The sequence below is a fragment of the Scophthalmus maximus genome, chromosome 8 (genome assembly GCF_022379125.1).
Source record: "Scophthalmus maximus strain ysfricsl-2021 chromosome 8, ASM2237912v1, whole genome shotgun sequence".
Lineage (NCBI taxonomy): Eukaryota > Metazoa > Chordata > Actinopteri > Pleuronectiformes > Scophthalmidae > Scophthalmus > Scophthalmus maximus.
In genome coordinates this window covers 16,477,975-16,497,684 of record NC_061522.1, presented here as the reverse complement: position 1 = coordinate 16,497,684, position 19,710 = coordinate 16,477,975, and the positions used below count along the sequence as shown (strand labels likewise).

The following is a 19,710-nucleotide window of genomic DNA, read 5'->3' as shown; positions in this document are numbered from 1 at the left end:
GGCGCCGAAAGAGGGGGGAAAAAAGCCCCCATTGTAGATGCTCACACGGTGCAACAGGACCTGATAACGTGCCGGCTCTGCCTCTTTGATCATGTACCTCCTAACAGCCCCATTTCAATTCCACGTGGCACCACTAAATTACACTGCCTCAGTCGAGTTAAACAGTCAGAAGCCTGTTCGCCCGTGTGTTGCAGTTTCACTGCTTTGATCTCACTGCCTTTTGCCCATTAGTCCTTTTTTCTTTCAAACATGTTGGAAACAGATTTTCCAGCTCGGGTTAGTTGATCCTTGTTTGTTTTAACATAGAGAATATTTTACAGTAAAGTTATTCCATGGCTGTTGTTTTTTCCCGCCCATCGGATTATTTATGGATTATCACTACAACACACGCTTTTACCTGCTACAACAAATCCACAAGAACAATCACTCACTGTTTACTTTACGTCTCCACTGTAACCTATTCATTTTAATATTGTTTACTAGGCCAGGCTCATAATGCTAGCGGAAAATAATTCCCCCCCTAGTGCCCACTACCCAGACAGTGGATGCAATATTGGCTTTTCTGCTTGATTCTTTATGAGGGGAGTTGGGCAAACAGCGTGAGATAAACACCTTTCAGTGTGTGCATGTGGAATATTAAAGAGGCTCACTCCTGCGCATTAGAGTCAGGGCCTGTTGTCCTTGGGTGGCAGGTAAGGAGCATCCATCAGGTTTGCCCTTATGGGATTAACTTTGGCTCAGTGGCACGTGAAATGGTAAATGAGGATGGTCACTCCTCATTTGCGATCAACTTAAGGTTGTTGTGGGTCACTTTTTATTTTTTCTACACGTGTGACACCAAAACTCACCACTGAAAAGGGCTTGGTACTGAACTTCAGTACCTTAATGGCAATGACCAAGTAACGTAGATCAAAAAATGCCACGGCGTTCAGTATCAAATTTCAATATCTAAAGAGTAAGTCTGATCAGTGTCAGCGATCCAATCAGAATGCATTATGCTTATACCTGATCTAATGAAGCTGGTGTTTGGCTAAAATGCCTGGAGGCATGCAGGAAAAACACAGAGACGGTGCTCACGTATGTGTTAAAGGTGAAGAGGAGATCAGACATGTGGCCCCATTCCATCAGGCTCGATGTCAATAGTGTGTAATGCAATAAACGCAAAGAGAACATTGCCGACCACTAACACAATGAATTTGAATTAACACTTAACCCTTATCAAAGTTAACGGTTCAGAGGCATCGGAAATCTTTAAATGATATCCAGCCCTGCCGTTGAATACCACTTGGTGTCACATTATCCAAATGGTACATATCTCTGTTGGAACTCTGTCCATATCTTTTCTATTCTTTCAAAACCAGTGGGCTATAAACTCACTCCCGTTGTTCCGGCATTGGGGTCGAATGCACAGTCGAACATGAATAAGCCTGGGCTACACTTTGCCTCGCTGTGCCGAGGCTCCTTGAAGAAAGCCAAACCGCTTCACCGGGCTTTTCTGTTGTCCGCCAAACTGAGTGCAGCCTATTCTCAGGCTCTGCTGCAGGCTCTATAACTGGGACCATTTGTTCTGATCAACGTGACGACTTGTAAGCTTTTCCTTGGCTCAGAAAAGCAGCTTAAGGGACTTGATCTTTGGTCTGGTGAGCACAGCTAGAGCACGCACACGTGCTGCCCCTCAGCCCCCCAGCAACCCCACCACCTCCCAGCCCCCTCCCTCTTCTTCAGGCCACCCGGTGCAAGTCCTTAATAAACTAGCTTGGCTTTGGCTTAGATAACGACAGTGTCAGAGTACGAGGACGTAATTGACAGGCTGATGGGATGAGCCGAGGGATAGGTCAAACACACCTGACTAAGGGATGTCTTGAGCAGCACGCAAGCCTGACCCACAGTCCCTCTGTGTCTGTGTGTGTGTGTGTGTGTGTGTGTGTGTGTGTGTGTGTGTGTGTGTGTGTGTGTGTGTGTGTGTGTGTGTGTGTGTGTGTGTGTGTGTGTGTGTGTGTGTGTGTGTGTGGTGTGTGTGGTGTGTGTATGTGTGTGTGTGTGTGTGTGTGTGTGTGTGTGTGTGTGTGCACAGTCGGACATGAGGCCTTATTGAGGATGGGATTTTCGCACCAGCCACCACAAACATTGAGGCGGTGACGAATCGTCGCCGTGTTTAGACGTCGTCCTTGTTTTTGCTGTGCACTTCTGCACTCTTAAAAGTGCCAGTGCTCAAACCGGAGTTGCACATATTCACATGCACATAGGACAACTGCCGTACATAAGACAAGGTGCTTGTGTTTTCCATTGTGTCATGTGGGTGTGCATCTCTTAGTGGAGGTGGAGAGCAGTAAATTACCCTTCATTGATTTGCCGTATTATTCCCCCCGTCCACTCCAGGTTTCTGACAGTAAGTATTCTTAGATGCCACTCCCAGTGGGCCAGTCACATAGATTGTTAAGAGAGCAACATGCCTTTAAAAGGCAAAAAACAATTCACAGGCCTAAAGATAAGCAGAAGAGAATGAAATAGACCAGGCGTTCTAATTTACTGATAGGCCAAACTGAGAGAAAATACCAGCATCATGAAACGAGGGGCCAAAGCATTGTTAAAAGCAATTTTTCATGGATTCGCTATATGGAGTAGCATCATGGCGTATCTAATTTATTGTTATCCACAACTAATCTGTGTCTCTTTGCTGTAATCTCAGTATCAAATGCGACATAATTTGATAATGGGAACGGTTTCTTGATGAGTGTGAAGTGAGAGCTCTGATGTGAGGACTGCGGACCAGTCTTTTGCGTCACATCCTCCGGTCCCACACAGATGTTCTGTAGACAGGTGTTAAGAAGGCCTCGCCCAGGGGGGCCGGATGTCGGCACTTGAACGCTCACCCATCGCTCTCGTCTCATTTCGCTCTAATGAGCCACGACTCGTCTTTTATCTTGGCGCCCTCTTGTTGTGCCCTTATCCTGCGCAGCGTTCTGCGAAAGGACAGTGTAACCAAGCGGAATGCGGCCTTGACAGGCATACGGGCTTAGTCAGCAGGTTCGAGCCCGGGCTGTCTGACCCGGGGCTGGTTTTTAATTCTGTCTGACTCGTATAGGACCATTTTCACTGAAATTGATTCGCTTGTAGGTGTTCAAATGAATCATCTTGAAGCAGGGACTGTGTGTTCGGGGCTGTACTGCAACATCGTGCAAAGTGTTCAGTTCCTCCCACACAGTGTGTTGTTCAACCTGTGCCATTAACGACACTGTTCCGGGCTCGTTGATAAGCCCACTTTGGCCCAGTTGGACGAGGCTGCAGTTACATGCTGTTCCAGGAAGAACTGCGTCTGTTTTGCTTCCTCCTTCCTGGAGCAGCATGTCATGTTAGCAGCTGAACTAACTTAATCTGCACCTAAAGGAGAGAGAGAGAGAGAGAGAGAGAGAGAGAGAGAGAGAGAGAGAGAGAGAGAGAGAGAGAGAGAGAGAGAGAGAGAGAGAGAGAGAGAGAGAGAGAGAGAGAGAGAGAGAGAGAGAGAGAGAGAGAGAGAGAGAGAGAGAGAGAGAGAGAGAGAGAGAGAGAGAGAGAGAGAGAGAGAGTTTGCTTGTTGAAGACGCAAGACAGACTCAATTAGGCTAAATCTGACTGTGGCTTCTATTTTTAGCCGTACAGCTGGGGAAAAAGGGGGAAACACCGCTGGTGTGTGACCAATCACAGCGGTTCTTTATTTCCACCAATGACAGCAGTGCGATGAAACGGCAGCAGGCAGGAGCCCCCACCCCTTACTCCCGCTTCAGCCAACTCACATTCTTACTCATCATCTAAAAGAGCATACGCTGATTGTCATTACGTGTGAAGAACTGGGGTCTAACCCCGGTGGAGCGACCTACACGCCAACTGGGCTAAGTCACTTAACGAGACTCGTGGTGTTTAACCCGGGCGAGGGAGAAAGTGTGTGTGAGAGCATCTGTGCTTTCGAACACGTGAATGTGTGTTTGTGCATCAGAGGGCTGATGTAGAGCCTTTTGGATCAGACGCCTGCCCCCCACCCTCCATACTGCGAAGAGGATGCGGTCTCACAAGGCAGCCCCCTACCACCCGTAGGAACACAAACGCACGCCAACATTTTCCATTTTGTTCATGATCTGAACGTGTCGTTTTCCAAAGACAAGTGTATTAATCACGTGACTTGTTTGACGTGAATGTTGTGCAGCGCGCCGCCTAAACTCACGCCCTCCGTCCTTCATCTCATCATCTCGTGAACTCACATATTTGTTTCTCTCCTCCTTCTTCATGCTCTCTCTTCCGACCTGTGTCAGTGGAGCAGATTAAAGGGCAGTGTGCACGTGTGAACTAATCTGTGTGTTAGTGCTGGGTCTCAGCCCCAGAGTCTCTCGGCCCTGCCGTACAGCGAGTGCAACCATCCTCCGTTTCCACTTGGTCCCCATCCGTCCGTCATCCCTCCCTCTTGCTTTGCGTCATGACGGATGCTGTGCGTTGGGGTTTTTCGCGTGACAACGGTAGCTGTCTGCACAGGAATCAGCTGTGTTTCACCGTTTTTACCTTGCACTTTTTTTGTCCACGAGACTGGTTTCAGCAGGGTGGGGTTCTGCCCACATTGATTTTTCATCTCCCATTTGCATTTTTTTGCCCCCAGTTTCCAGTGCGAGTTCAGCCCTGAATCCATATGCAGTTTTTACACTGAGCTTTACTGCCAGTCGGAAAGACGCTCTCCCCCTCCCACACTCAATCTCTTTTGGGATTGAGGTCACAACTCCCTAAACGCTCAGAGATATCAAAGTCCCATTCCCAATCACCCATCCCCATGCATTATTGCCTTTTTTTTCTCCTTTTTTTTTACCCCTTCATTTTTGCGCCAGGCCATCTAGAATACAGGTCATCATTCAGCACCGGTCCCATGGAATCCCAAGGTTTACTAATAATTGCCTAATCCCTCAGAACAGAAAGCATTCCCTGTGTGTAGGAGAGCGAGGAGCCTTTCCCCCAGTCCCCAGCCCCTGTTGTTAGATTTAACAATTGACTGTCAGTGTAGTAAAATCCTCAGCGGATGGTTGAACAGCTTCGGACCCGTTATACAGAAGGCGAGCGAGAGAATTTTCTTTTCCCAGAGTGCATCGTCATAGGATCTGTACATTTCACAAAAAGTTGTGTTCATGTTCACTGTCGGTTAGATGACGGACTAACCCGAGATGAATGTAACTTTTCAGTAACTTAGAGTTGACACTGTTAAAACAGGCCAAGAGTCGACTGTTACTGGCTCAGTTCTCTCAGTCCTCTGTCCTGTCGAGCTCCATGAGCAGAGAGGACGCCTCTTAATCTTTAAGGGTTGGGGGTTAAATTTCTCCTGGTGCACCCGTGAGCAAAATACATGCACTCGTGACATTTTGCACGAATGTGCTCAACACAAAGCATGTCCGTCTTTCATTTTAGATATACATATCACATTCGAACGGGGGAAGTTGAAATGAAGAGACTGGATTTTTGTCGTTTCTGTCGCTTAACCCGGTGGAACTCCTGACAGATTGGCTCTGGTTTTTATGCCCGTGGCTAGTTTCTGGGCAGATTACACAGGCAGAACACTCCCCCTCCCTCCCCCACTCTCCACATCTCTCCCCCTCTCTATGTTGCTCTGACTCTTGCTGCATCTATCCCATCTGTCTGTGTTTCATAAAAGAGGGGAGGGAATCATCAGTCTGTCAGGGGAAAAAAAAAGAAAAAAGAGAGTGCCTACAGTTGCTGCAGGGCAAAGATTGCTCTAATCTTGTGTATGCGTGTGCACAAAATGTGACGGACCGAGTCACTCGTCACCGTCAGGCGAGACAGAACTTTCAGCATACACCTCTCGTATTTGTTTTTCCAGTTGCCTCGGTGACGAGGATGTCCTTTAAAGTCTTCAAGTTCCATAGGTCTTGAGAGTCAGCGGCGCGAGCCGGCGCATTGTCAAGGTATCAATGACTCCAGAACGAGTCACACATCATGTGCCGCCCACGAGCCATCTGTCAAATCACAAATCACCAGCGTAAATCTTCCACATGGAAGGAATAATGCAGCCCAGAATAATGATTTCCACATCCAAATCCAGACCCTGTCCACATTTAAGCTCGTCTCCATCTGCACGTGTCATTTCACCAACCATCCATCTATAGCTCAGATGATAAAGCTGTAGTCGGTTAAAGCACATAAAGCGGCCTCCGTCAGGATACAGGCTCTCTGATGACCGTTCCAGTAGTCGACCTAGTGAGTGGTAGTTTCCCCTATATATATATATTTTTTTTTTTAAAAACAACCCATTCAGTCAGGTGCCACTGTCTGTGTGGGTGACCATGTGACCTTGACTGCAACCCGGCAGCAGTCATGTGAGAGAGGGAGGGTGAGAGAGAATGACCGACCCCCTTCCCACCCCCCGCCAAGAGAATCCTAGAAGGGGCATCTTTCGCAGAAAAACACAACCCTGCTCTTTGTTTTAGCCAAGCGGACCAGCAAACAAAGGTAGTGAGAAAACACTGAGGGCCATTGTATTTCCTGTGGTTGTAATGTAACTCATAGGGCACACAGTTTTTCTGTTTGTTTCAGGTAGGTTCACGCTCTCCCGTAACTTGCCCAGTGCAGCGACGTCATTTTATGATGTTGTGCAACTGAAGGTGGTCCAGAGTTTTTGAATGGGTTCCTACAGCCACAGCAAAGCATCGTGGGGTGACAAATGTATATCGGCAGCCATGTGGCTCGAGCCCTGCCCCTCCCCATGTATATTACATGTCACCATATGCAGTGCGTGGATCGGCGCACCACATGTTCACATGTCGTTTCACCGTTTACAATGTTGGAGAATAAAGCCCTCCAAGTGATTCGACCGTGCGACTGCTGTGGACCACCAGCTGGCTTTAAATTTCACGTTGTCTATTTTTAACCATGGAATTAATGATATAGGGAAAATAATACTCAAAGCACAAAAAGAGGAAACAAAACACACACATCTGCGCTCACACGCTTGGTTTTGATTTAATTGCTCTTCTCCTCAAATTAATTTGCCCTTGAGTTGGCGTAGTGCTCAATGGAGATGGCTTAATCTGATATAAATGAGGCTTTGAATTACAAAATACTCAAATTACTCTAATAATCTTTGACATCACCGGTAGTCGTGATTCATGGCTGCCTTAAATGAGCCTCGACACCGGAGAGGGAGTAAAGCAGGGAAGAGAACAAGTGAAATCCCTCATAAAGTCAAGTCGCTGTGTAATGATGTCTTCATTTTCCTTTTGCATGTCAGTTCAGGAACTTTACCACTGAGACGATCATTGGTGATGTGTGATTAGTGTAATAAGTGGGTGAAGGGTCAGATTTCCTCTCCCACCACACATACTATATCAGAAGTAGGTCAAATTGTGTGTGTGTGTGTGTGTGTGTGTGTGTGTGTGTGTGTGTGTGTGTGTGTGTGTGTGTGTGTGTGTGTGTGTGTGTGTGTGTGTGTGTGTGTGTGTGTGTGTGTGTGTGTGTGTGTGTGTGTGTGTGTGTGTGTGTGTGTGTGTGTGTGTGTGTGTGTGTTAAATGGGTTCGAGAGAGCGGGGATTTGCCAAAGCGAAGTGTTTCAACTGGTATCTGGGCTGGGAATCTGACCCTTCCCTTTAAGAGCACGTTCAGTAATTATGTCAGACATCTTGGATGGCATGAGAAGTTATCCATTATTTACGTATCCACAAGTTCGGAATCTAGGGCAGCAAATTTTTTTCTTCTCCCCCCACCGCTCCAGCATGGACTAATGGTGTTGGTTCCAGAGGACTGGGGTTGCTTTGTCAGTGCTGTTTTCAGCCGCTTTGGTTTCCTGAAAGGAATAAGGAGAAGAGAAAAAAACACTGTTCGGTCCACATCCCTCTTAAGACCCAGGTGTTCTGTTATCATCATTTACTTTTTGTTCCACACAAAGGACATGTGTCTGCTCACCACCCCTCTCCGTTCAACACTCCCTACCCATAGGAAATGTGAGCACTCCTTTTTTCCTCTTTTTTTGACAATTAGCACCAAAGCAAAGGAAGTCCCAAACCCGAGTTCTAATATACACACAGCGAGTTCTCACTTACAGATTGACACGGATCACTCCGGAGGCTTGTGTCTGACCAATCGGCTTAGGTCAACAACACAGTTATCCCGACAACATCCTTTGTTTCCCATCTGAAAAACTGGAACAAGGCTCGTGCGGTGGAAATACAGGTGAAGCGCCTGCAAGTGTCCCAAAAAAGATTCCTGTGCAAAAATGTATCACCTTAAAAGACACGACCCTCGTGTTGGTATTTTAACAAATTAAATGAAAGGACTGAAGCTGCCTGTGTCTGTTCTAGTGGGCTTTACTTTTCTGCTCACACTGTACTCACACGTCTGTCTCCAAACTCCTCTCCAGAGTCACTGGACTGTTCTCCGAACTCTACAGCAGTGATTGCTCTCGCCGTCTCGACGATGCTGAAATTGCAGCGTGTTGCACGTTGTTCCTGGCACACTGATACAATTTTAAAAGTTTTTTTTGTCTTTAAGCTGTCCGTTAATGCAGATATATCTATATATATCACATATCAGAACACGTCTGCGTCTGTATATTGCAGTGTGTTCGCCCTTCAGTGTGGCCAAAGGCACATGCAGTCTACGTGTGAGGCTGCACGTCTGTGACAAGGACGAAGGGGGATATTGCAGAGCCATTGTTCGGGCGGTGCTGACGAGAGGTGTCTGACGTGTGTTGGTTCAAAGTGCCTCGGTTACTTTGGAGGCAGTTTGTCGCATTACAGCAACAAGAGAGGGATGGAGAGCAGTGCAGAAAAGTACAGCAGGATTTATAATTTCTTTTCAGTATAGAAACAATGGCCTGTCACAATTTTAACTGGCCTACCCGTGTTGCAGTCTTAGCTAACCTTACAAAACAAGGCAACGCTTTGTATTTGTACTCGCATTGCACCCAAGCAAGTGGGGAAGAACAGAACGTCATCGTATTTGAGAAAAAAAGGTAAAGCGTGTGTGCTCGCGTGGTTCACAGGGAGTCCAGATGACAGAGGAGGGTGGGTGAGGAGGAAAGGTGTGGTGCAGTGACCCGGGGCCGACTGGCTGCTGGCTCACATGTCAAAGCCAAAAGGCAGAGCTGGCTGCCTGCGAACCCATCTGGGGCCCATCAGGAACACAAGCCACAGGAACACAGACACATGGAAGAGACACACACACACACACACACACACACACACACACACACACACACACACACACACACACACACATTGGTAAGAGTGGAAGTGCCCCATTGTCTCAGGAGGAAAGGGAAGGCTGCCTGTGTCCGTGGTGAACCTGCAAGTCCTGCCTCTAGGATAGGAGTGTGTACATACGGGTACTGTGTTGGGGGATATTGCTCGCCTGAATCTTCACTCTTTTTGTCGGTTATGCAATATGGATGAAATTAACATTGTAAACATGTTCTTCTCCTGGCGGTAAGAAGGAACCAGAGAGGATCTCCTGTTTACACTTCCATGAATCACCTGCAGAGGCCAACAAGGGGCAGTGATCACGGTGGAGTGCAGGAAGAGGAAGCTTCATTTCAGATACTGTGATTTTTGTTATTTTTTTGAATATACAAACACATTCAGATTTAGTGCTATAGCAAAGGTGAAGTTTAAGATGGTTCAATTTAGTCCACGAGAGCAGTTGTTTCCCCCAATACATTTCAAAATCGTCGTTTCCAAACCCACAGCAGATGCACGACTGTGCAAGTTGATTCTTTGAGTTTCAGGTGACTCCAGTGAACCCGCGGGGGATCAGCAGCCGCATTAAATGTGGTTTCCTTTCCATAGCCAGTGGCATTATAAATCAATCTGCATTAAAGTCCGGGGGAGCTCAGTGGCTCACGGCCAGAGGAGAGCGAGGCATTTTCAAAAGCAGCTGCTTGCTGAGGCATATACCCATAATACAGCGAAATCAACAACTACCAAATGAAAGATGCTATTGTGTTCGCTTATAGTGCCAGATGCTCCCTCTGCTGAGTGAGACCAAAAAAACATGGCAGCTCCACTCTGCCCGTGTTGTCTTGTTGTCAGTGAGGGATTTAATGTCCCTGCTGTGCGTGACAGTTTGGAGCACTGGTCCTGGTAGCAACATAACCACGTGTTATGTAATATGGCACAGATGGAGAGTTCAACCATTTGAGGCAAAGCACAGATCGCCGTGCCGTTCATGAAACGCAGACAATATGAAATAGAAACTGATCGCACTCGTTGCTGTTGGTCTGCATTACAGATCTGATTACATTTCATCCTTTGTCCCTTTTTTCCCCCTTAACAACCATTTTTCACCATAACTGTTGGTCATCGTGCAGTAGCAGTTGGTCTTGTTTTGTGTGTGTGTGTGTGTGTGTGTGTTTTGCATTCATTGTTCAACTGCAGCCTATGTAGGTGCATGTAACTATCATGACACCTTGCCCTTAAAATGACAATGAAGTTCTGCGGCACTGATTTCAGACCAGGGTTTTGTTGGTCAATCATGTAAAAATCAATTTCAACTGCCCACGGCTAATGTCAGGACATTGCTCATATTCATCTCTGTAGGTCAGACAAAAGATAACCGAGCTTTGTGTTTGAGTTAGTTTGAGTGGCGAATCAAAGACATAATTGTACCGAACAATATAAAAGCAAGTCCATGAACAGGATGTCGCGCAAAACCACCTGACCACACCTCATTTTAGGATCAAATTTTGGCCTCTCTAAGCAAGCCTTCGCTGGCAGAGCTGTTTAACCTTCGACGAAAACGACGCCACATGCCTGCCACGCCAACCTGTTGATCGTGCCTGTGATCCCGACGCGATGTGACGCCCTCTAACCAGGTTTACTCTACCAGTCCTGGCAGCTGAGCACTGAGAAGTTACGAGGGCTGCTGCGCAGTAAATCCATGGCTGTTTAAGCACCACTAGGTCTTTTCCAAGAACTTAGGGGGGAGAAGTAGGTTCCGTAACCGCCTGCTGCGTCACGTGGCTACAGAGAGGGCGGAGGCAAAGAGAGACTCTGGCCGCAGCTCGCAGGTATTTATGGTCATGAGCCGCCGCTCATATTGTAAGCTGCGAATGGCTTAAGCTCCTTAGCCTTGGGTCTACATGATAAACAAGCCCTTTCGGGGGTTGAGGTACCTGTCTTGGTGGCCTCACCGGTAGCTCTCAGCGTCTGACATCACTCGCTGCTCAGTGAGATAGCAGCGGTGCTGCTGCAGCAGACGGACATGATAAACGTGTCTCCGGCTTTATCTGAAGTCGCCCGCGCCTCCCGGGGAAACATTTGGCAGATTTTTTTCTCCTCGGAGAGTTCATTTGAAAATACTTGCCGGCTGAGAATGAAAGTTCCAGTTCGACTTTCCCCTTCAGCAGACAGTCCAGTCCAGTGCGAGTGCCACGCATTACACGGTAGTACACACTGTTCCTCCGCCGCTCCCTTCGATGCTTTTTTGGGGGTTATCAGAGTGCTCCACAGAGGAGATTAGGAAAAACGCCACGCAGGCGTCTCACATGTCTGTCAATCGATAAGAGCCAAAGGGAGGGTGTCTGAATGCTGCAAGCCATTCGCTCGCCATGAGAGGAGATCACACTGAATATACTGTAGCTGTGAGAGGGAGAGCATGGCAGACTGCTTGTCCCCCTGCCCTTCATCATCACCACCATCATCATCACATGGGTGTGGAGGGGTGTTTGTGGTTTCCCACTGACTTGGCAAAAAGTGGTGACTCAGCAGCCCGACAAGTTATGCCTCACTAATAGAGGTCTCAGCACTAAGCACCATAATGGGGTGTTTTGGTCAAAGGCACCGTCAGAAATGTGGCGATACTCTCTGCGGAGCCGCCTCTGCGGTCAGCCGCACCGCCGCGTCCTCGGTACATCCGTCATGTCAGTGTGGCGGGGGAGAAGGGCGGGCGGGAGACGGACAGGAGTGGTTGTAAGTGGAGGTTATCTGAGGTTGTCTGCTGAGATGGTTGTTTTAATCTGGATGGGTGTGGGGGAGAAGATTGTGGTCTCCGGTGTCTGGAGTTTGTTAACTTGACGCCTGGCAGGCCAGACGCACAGACACGCAGGCCTATACATGACCAGTGTGTCCTGCTCTGCCCTCACCGCCGTCTCCATCAGGCGGTCCGTGGCCACGTGTGGGAAAAAAAAAATGCTATGTATTCCATGACTAAGGAAACCAGACAGAGCAGGCAGGATGTCCTTATAGAGTGCACGAGCTTTACAACTAAAAAAATGGGACATTCATGATCAATTGTATTTTTGTTCTTTTAAGCAACGTGGAACTATATTTGTGTCAGCCCGTCGGCCACAGCTGCACAATTAATAATTTATTGGCATATCAGCGATGTTGAAACATTCCTTGTACACGGCCCACATAACTAGAAAAGTGTCGTATGGAAAACGTACACTCGGTGCCTTGTTTCCACACGACCGCATCTTGATCTAATCTTAATTACAGCGTTGAACAAAATGGACAGATTTGTAATCGCGGAGACAAATATTCAGCCGTGTCGTCCACACCGTCTCCCAGGTGGAGCTGTCTGTTAACCCCCCTGGCTGCTGTGAACGAGTACAGTGTGATTAATTGTCAACTGGTGTGTGTGCGCGTGTGTGTGTGTGTGTGCGCGTGTGTGTGTGTGTGTGTGTGTGTGTGTGTGTGTGTGTGTGTGTGTGTGTGTGTGTGTGTGTGTGTGTGTGTGTGTGTGTGTGTGTGTGTGTGTGTGTGTGTGTGTGTGTGTGTGTGTGTGTGTGTGTGTGTGTGTGTGAGAGAGACTGTGTGTGTGTGTGTGTGTGTGTGTGTGTGTGTGTGTGTGTGTGTGTGTGTGTGTGTGTGTGTGTGTGTGTGTGTGTGTGTGTGTGTGTGTGTGTGTGTGTGTGTGTGTGTGTGTGTGTGTGTGATCACAGATAAGAAACAAAGGTGGGCTCTGCTCTCTACCATGAATAGAGCGGATTACGCAGACAGATGACCTGAGCCAGACTGATAGTCATCATTCAAACTTCTGAACTGAAAGTGTGTGTGTGTGTGTGTGTGTGTGTGTGTGTGTGTGTGTGTGTGTGTGTGTGTGTGTGTGTGTGTGTGTGTGTGTGTGTGTGTGTGTGTGTGTGTGTGTGTGTGTGTGTGTGTGTGTGTGTGTGTGTGTGTGTGTGTGTGTGTGAATCAAGGCACCTCTTCTTTCACTCCCCAGACATGCAGCACTCATCTTGTTCATGTACACACACATGTGTGCGCGCGCACACACACACACACACACACACACACACTCACGCTTACTGTAATGGTTTAATGGCTTGTGCTGCTCTCGTGTTCTTATCAGCACCACCCATGCATAGCTTAACCTCCCCCCCCCCCCCCCCCCCCCCGTGCTCCTCTCCTTGGGGCTCCCTCAGAGCTGGTTCCTGAGGCCCGGGTCGCTCCACTGACTCTTAATGTTTCTCCACCGTTCCCTACAGGCCGGCTGAAAGGGCAGCTCCTGCTAATGGAGCGCTGATTGTGTTATAGCCACAATTATCTCTCTTTACGTCTCGACTCGGGCCATTAGCAGGATAGATAGTTCGGAATAAGGGACTGTCAGGATGATGAAGCGTACGAGACAAGCAAGGTCCAGGAAATGCCTTTACACATTTCTGCCCTGCCCTTCGCCCTTGGCTGAAACATGTTGTTTGTAATGAGGGCAAGTAGAGTAACTAAAGCTGGGCGCAACAAATACCAGCAAACGCTAAAGTATCGTCTGTCTTACATGAGACATGAATCATATGTAACCCACTGTGCTGTTGAACTATAAGCTGGGGATTGTGTGTCTTAATGAGACCACACGCCAAGGTGACAGTACACTGTTCTCTCGGTGAACTGAAGATTTGTTTAAAGCGAAAAATCCACGATTAGATGCTCCGGTTAGAAATCATCAGCTGTGGAAAACAGCTGCAATATTTGTTGCTTTTGCTCAAGGCGGGCTCGACGTCGTGAATAGCTCGAAACCCGCATTTAGCCGGTTAAATGTGTTCAAGGTAATAGAGAGACGTACCGCAGAATGTGGGAAGATGAAGATAGCATCAGCAGTAGCTGTTCCTGAATAGGGTTTTGGGTGAACTGTTCCTTTAAGAGCTTTCAGGCCTTCGAGAAAAGGTTGCAATGGACACAATTATTTATTTTTTAAGTTTGAAACTGGATGGTATTGATTAAAACTACCTGTACAAGACAAGTTGAGGGAAAGTGACTCACTTACCCATGATGATGAAATGCAATTCAGGTTTTGACTGTGCAGGCCTCAGCCCTTCTCTTCTGTTGTCCTCATCCGTTTCTTCCTCTTTCTCTTACGGTCTTTTCTGCAGACGAGCTCACCTGAGGCTGTGTCTGGAGCGGTTGAAGGCCCTCATCCCCCTGGGACCCGAGTGCAACCGCCACACCACCCTGGGCCTGCTCAACAAAGCCAAAGCACACATAAAGGTAAAGGAGAAGGTCCTGGTTGAAGGGTTGAACAAAAATATCAACCACAGATCGGGGGGAAAAAGTATTTTGCAACAAAACTGAGCAAAGAAAAAAAAAATGCATTACTTAAATGGCGAGTCAAGGTAATAACATATTGATACAAATAAAAAATAAAAATACTCCCATGCCTAAAAATAAGCCCATGCTTAGATTTTATTTGTTCCGACCTTTGTTGCCATATTCAACTATCCTGCACCTGGATCGCTGTTAATGCGTCTTTCATTTGTGTTTCTACAGAGGCGTTTTGTGGTTATTGACTGCCGTGTGTGTGTTTATTGCAGCTTTGATTGACTAGATGTTTTCAGTCAAGTCCGTATGAATCTTTTTAGAACATGAACACGTAAATAAATAAAATACGGATATATCGAATACAGGCAACACCTGCATTGTTGAGCCTCTGTAATGGAAGGATTTGTCTGTCGGCGCTTTGTTGTTTTTCGACAATTCTGAATTCAACTGCGAGTACCTCAGTGAATAAATCCACGCAAAAACGTCCAACGTGCCGCGGATGCGTTGATGAATAATGCACCATGCATGCAAACGTCAGCCACTGTTGATCATTTCCCCGCCCGACAATCCTGGGAAGCGTATAACGTGTTAAGACATCAGCTTCATGCTTTTCCCGTCCACGCTAACAACGGGCATGTGACTGAGACGGAGCAGGCTGCGTGTGAGAAGTCCTGCGTAGCGTGCGTTCTCGTCACAGACCGGGGAAGCATAGAGCCGGTATTGTTGTTGCCTCCACACACACACACACACACACACACACACACACACACACACACACACACACAAACACACACACACACACGCTCTGTATATTACTGCCACCACTCTACACTTGTGCTGTCAACTCGACTCTTCATCGCTTATTGATGGCCTATTGTTTTGCTCCGTCGCCGTGACATAAGGCCACAAGGTTAGAGCGCAGCGCGGCTGTATCAGTGCCTGCGTCCGCGGCCCCTCGCTTCTGTTATAATGCCACAAGAAGTGAACGGAGAGTGGAGAAGTCCACGGGGTGTATACAAGGCAGGTGAGGAGAATCATGTAGCAAGTTGACAAAGACGTGAGTGGACGCGGCAAGTTTTAAAACGGATGCTTCCGAACGTCTTTATTCTGACAGCCTTTATAAATAGGAAAGGAATTTCTGTACAGGCGGAACATCCATCTCCTCGGTACAGCAGCCTTCTTGTGTACGCTGTTCTTCCGGCTCGCCTTTCCTCACTCTCATCTGCTCCATCTTCATTCACAGTCTGTCCCTCCATCTCCTCCATCTCCAAATATTCTTTTTGTCTCACCTTTGTCCTCATCTTTAGCCTGGCTACTCTCACGTGTCCACAGACTCTACTCTCGCCCTGGTCCCTGCTACAAATAATTCACCTCCCCTCTCTCTCTCTCTCTCTCTCTCTCTCTCTCTCTCCACTGTCAGAAACTTGAAGACGCGGACAGGAAGAGCCAGTACCAGCTGGAGTCTCTGGAGCGCGAGCAGAGGCACCTCCAGCGGCAGCTGGAGCTGCTGAGGGGAGGCAGCGGTGCTGCAGCCCAGAGTGGCCCGGGAGAGGGCGAGAGGATACGCATGGACAGCGTGGGCTCCACCCTCTGTTCCGACCGCTCCGACTCTGAGCAAGGTGAGCAGGGCCGCAGTCTTTGGAGGGGATTTCCACGGTGGCCAATGCAAATCTTCCCGCTGCTAATTTTACAACACTGAGGTCGTACTGGTCGGAGCCAACGCTGAAAATAATCAACACGAGTTCTCAGAGAGAGGTTTAAAATGCGAATGCTTCTCGGTCGGTGTTAAAGTCGACTTTTGTCAGCTGACATCCAAGTATTAAAGCCCATATTGTTGGGCAGTATTCTGTATATCTGTAGCAGCTTTTAAAGATTTCCAAACCTCAGAAGCAACGAATGAGCTTGGAAATGATTCCACAGATGCTGGAAATATAAATATAAAGACTACAGCGCTGTTGATCTTGGTCTGTTCATTGGCCCAAGCTCATGAAAGCCGCCCCAGCATCCTGACACTACTGTACTTTCCACTACTCCGCATTCCATTGTTTTACTGCACAGAACACGTTTTTCAGCAGTCACTGATAGATCTGTCCTCTCTGTTCCCATCTGTCTGCTGTCGGCCACAGAGGAGATCGAGGTGGACGTGGAAAGCACGGAGTTCTCCCATGGAGAGCTGGACAGTGTGAGCACGGCCAGCACCAGCGACCTGGACGACCACAGCAGCCTGCAGAGCATGGCCAGTGACGAGGGCTACTCCTCCTGCAGTGTCAAACTTGCCTTCTCCTCCTAGAGCCCCACACCGACGCCGCCGCCACCACCACCACCACCACCACCTCCTCCTCCTCCTCCTCCCTGCCAAACCCACCTGCCCTCCCGTCTGTTTATCCATCCAGCCATGTCTACATGCAAAAATCCAGTCACCTCAGACAACGCCCGGGGCCCCAGCTAATGGCTGAGCAGTGCCCCCCTCTCCTGCTCCTAGCCTTTTAGTTTGTACCCCCCCACCCCACCAAAAAAAAAAAAAACAGACACCAGGGATCCAAACACAGTGATGTAAGACTGACAATTGGTTTTGATCTTCGTCTCTTCTTTTAAAGGGAGATCAGAGACTTGGTTGACGTGAAAAATTATACATCCTCGTCGTTTTTAAATCCTGCAATTGAAATGAATGGTTTTTACTATTTATTTCATCAATGTCTGGATTTTTTAAAAGATTCACAATCCCCAATTCGATGCGAAATGCACTTAAGTCCCTCTAACATTGAAAGAATTCCGAGTTTCGGTGCGGTTCTCCCTCCTGTTGGTGCTTGTGTGTGTTGAGCTGATCCTTTGTATCCCGCCATGATGTTCTGCTGTCGGGCCTGGATGACCGGGAGCACATCTGATCTGGACTTTAAAAGGACACTGTGGGTGAACTTTGCCATATCAACACAACGCGGTCCCCGATGAAGACGTCCTCCCAGCCCCTGTCTTATTGTTGTTGTTTTTTTTCATTACCTCTGCTCAACACCGCAGAAGCTTGGACACTTGAATTGGTGCTATTGTGAAACAAACCCATCGGGTAAGCAGATCAGATACAACACCACTAAGCTTTTAAAGCAAACACAAGCGTGTCTGTCGTGATTGTTTCCAACCAAGCATGGAGGGAAACAACCACACGAAAAAATAATGGAGGGTGAAAAAAAAAACATTCCTGTCGAATGTGGGTGCTTCAGTGCATTTTCAAAGAGTGGAAATTGTAACTGTGTGTGTGTGTGTGTGTGTGTGTGTGTGTGCGTGTGCGTGTATGTGTATGTGTGTGTGTGTGCGTGTGTGTTCTTTTGTTTTGGTTTATTTCCCCTCGACAAAGCAGCTACAACAAGCCATCCTGCACTTGCCTACTTTAGAGCTGTGTATAGAAACGGCACAAACCAAGAAGTAAAAAGAAAAGAAAAAGTCCAAACAACGACAGCAAACTTTGGAACAGAAGCCCATCCTCTTTCCAGCAGTAACAAGCAATAACTCTTGTAGTCGTTTTTTTTTTGTCCCATCAGTTTGAACTCCCTCCTGTTTTTCCCCCCTCTTCTTCTTCTAAAGACACTTTTGTGTGTCCGTCCAAAAAAAAGAAGCAAATTTCTAGTTTTTTCTTTGTACATACAAATAACTAAATAAATTAAACTTTAAGAAATAGTTTTGTTTTTTAAAGAGCTCACAGATATAACTATTGCCTCTGTTGCTGTTTGACCTGTGTTTATTGTGCTCTTTAAATTCAAGTGTATGGAAAGATTTTGTCCTCTACAGAGCAGCAGTGGATGTGGCATGGACACTATTTTGATTTTGTTCCGTTTTATTGACGGAGGCATTTGAAAGTTAGCCGTTGTGTTGCTCCCCAGAGGAGGACAGACGAGTTCCTCTTCAACACGACAAAGAAAGAAAAAAACAAACCCAACAGAACAACTTTGTGAGAGAAGCGTCGCAGTTGAACTAAATGTTGGAGAGTATGCGAGGCCCTCTTTATTTATTAGACTCTTTTTTTTTTTTCTGTTCATGAATGGGAGATTAAAAAAAAAGCTGCATATGGCATTCCACTGGTGGTCAGGCGATCTGTGGAGGGAACGTCTGAAGTGCAGGGAGAAGAAAATGGTTTATATGATGATGTCACTGTTCGCCATCCCAGCTCATCTGGTATTAAGGATTGCACTTCAACCACAGTTCCCTTTAATTTAATTTTTCTCTCTCAGTTCCCCTGAATCCTTTTTGTGTTTGGAAGAAAAAACACACAGCGCCACCCTTTGAATATTTATTTCTCAATCCCTCAAAGAACACAAGCATTGAGGGGGGCCGGGGGGGTTAACTTATTTTGGTTCGGTCTTATTTTACTCCTGTTGATGATCATTTCTCATTCCTTATTTTAAGAATTGTATATTTTATGGGTTATTGTTGTTATTATTATTTTTGGGGGAATTTCTTTGAGGGAGGGTACAGAGGGTGGGAGGGAATAAGATGAAAATGTAGCCAATTTTTTTTTTTTGTTGATTTTTTTGTTTTTTCTTTCCAATGGACACTTGAAATGTAATTGGCCCCTAAGCTGCTCCTAGTGCTGAGCCTCGCCTGTCCTGAGTCGTCTGCCTCGTCCGGAGCCGACTTCCCCGCCTCTTTCGCTGTATGCCTGTGATGATGAATCCAGACCTTTAAAAAAAACGGATGGGCTCAGAGACAAAATGGCTGAACCTCCATGGCCAGCCTGCTGATAGAAGCCTGTCCGGGTGTTTTGGGTTCTGGGGGGGGGGGGGGTGCTTTCTCTGCACAAGGCGTATTGATAGCCCAGACTTTACTGGCAAATATTGAGCCGGCTGCTACACAATAAAAGGGGTCTAACACTCCACTTTCCTCCATTCGGAGGACTGTAGTCTCTATTAGACTTTAGTTTTAGTTGGAAAAAAAAAGTGTCTTACATATACAAGAGGGTTTAAAGAATAAAAAAGAAAGAAGAACAAATCCTTCGGTTTTCTCTGAAGGACATCATCCAGGTGTAGAGTTTGACATGTGAGCCCTCCGCGGAGCTCGTTGAGGTTGTTGGACTTGGCACTGAATCAGAAAGTCTCCACTTCTGGTGCTCGGTCACTCCAAAAAAAACAAACCCTGACAAATGCCAAAACCACCTCGGAACACCTCAGTGTCCTCTCTCTTTCTCCCTCTCTCTCTCGATCTCTCTCTCTCGATCCCTCTCTCTCTCGAT

General features: G+C 47.3%; 1 protein-coding gene and 1 long non-coding RNA gene across 3 annotated transcripts in view; one reads left to right on the top strand and one right to left on the bottom strand.

Moving 5' to 3' along the window:
• Window positions 1-19,407, top strand: part of mxi1 (max interactor 1, dimerization protein) — a 29,282-nt gene extending 9,875 nt beyond the window's left edge. For both annotated transcript variants that reach the window (XM_035638382.2, XM_035638383.2), the window contains exons 4-6: window positions 14,327-14,441; window positions 15,913-16,111; window positions 16,619-19,407. In XM_035638382.2, the coding sequence (XP_035494275.1) occupies window positions 14,327-14,441; window positions 15,913-16,111; window positions 16,619-16,782 (478 nt within the window). In that variant the 3' untranslated portion in view covers window positions 16,783-19,407. The remainder of the gene's footprint in view (window positions 1-14,326; window positions 14,442-15,912; window positions 16,112-16,618) is intronic.
• On the bottom strand, window positions 6,702-8,749 carry LOC118313116. The gene is made up of 3 exons (XR_004794381.2): window positions 8,355-8,749; window positions 8,064-8,202; window positions 6,702-7,807 (listed from the first exon to the last, which is right to left on the bottom strand). It is a non-coding gene; the product is annotated as an uncharacterized LOC118313116 (long non-coding RNA).
• Window positions 19,408-19,710: the final 303 nt, after the last annotated feature.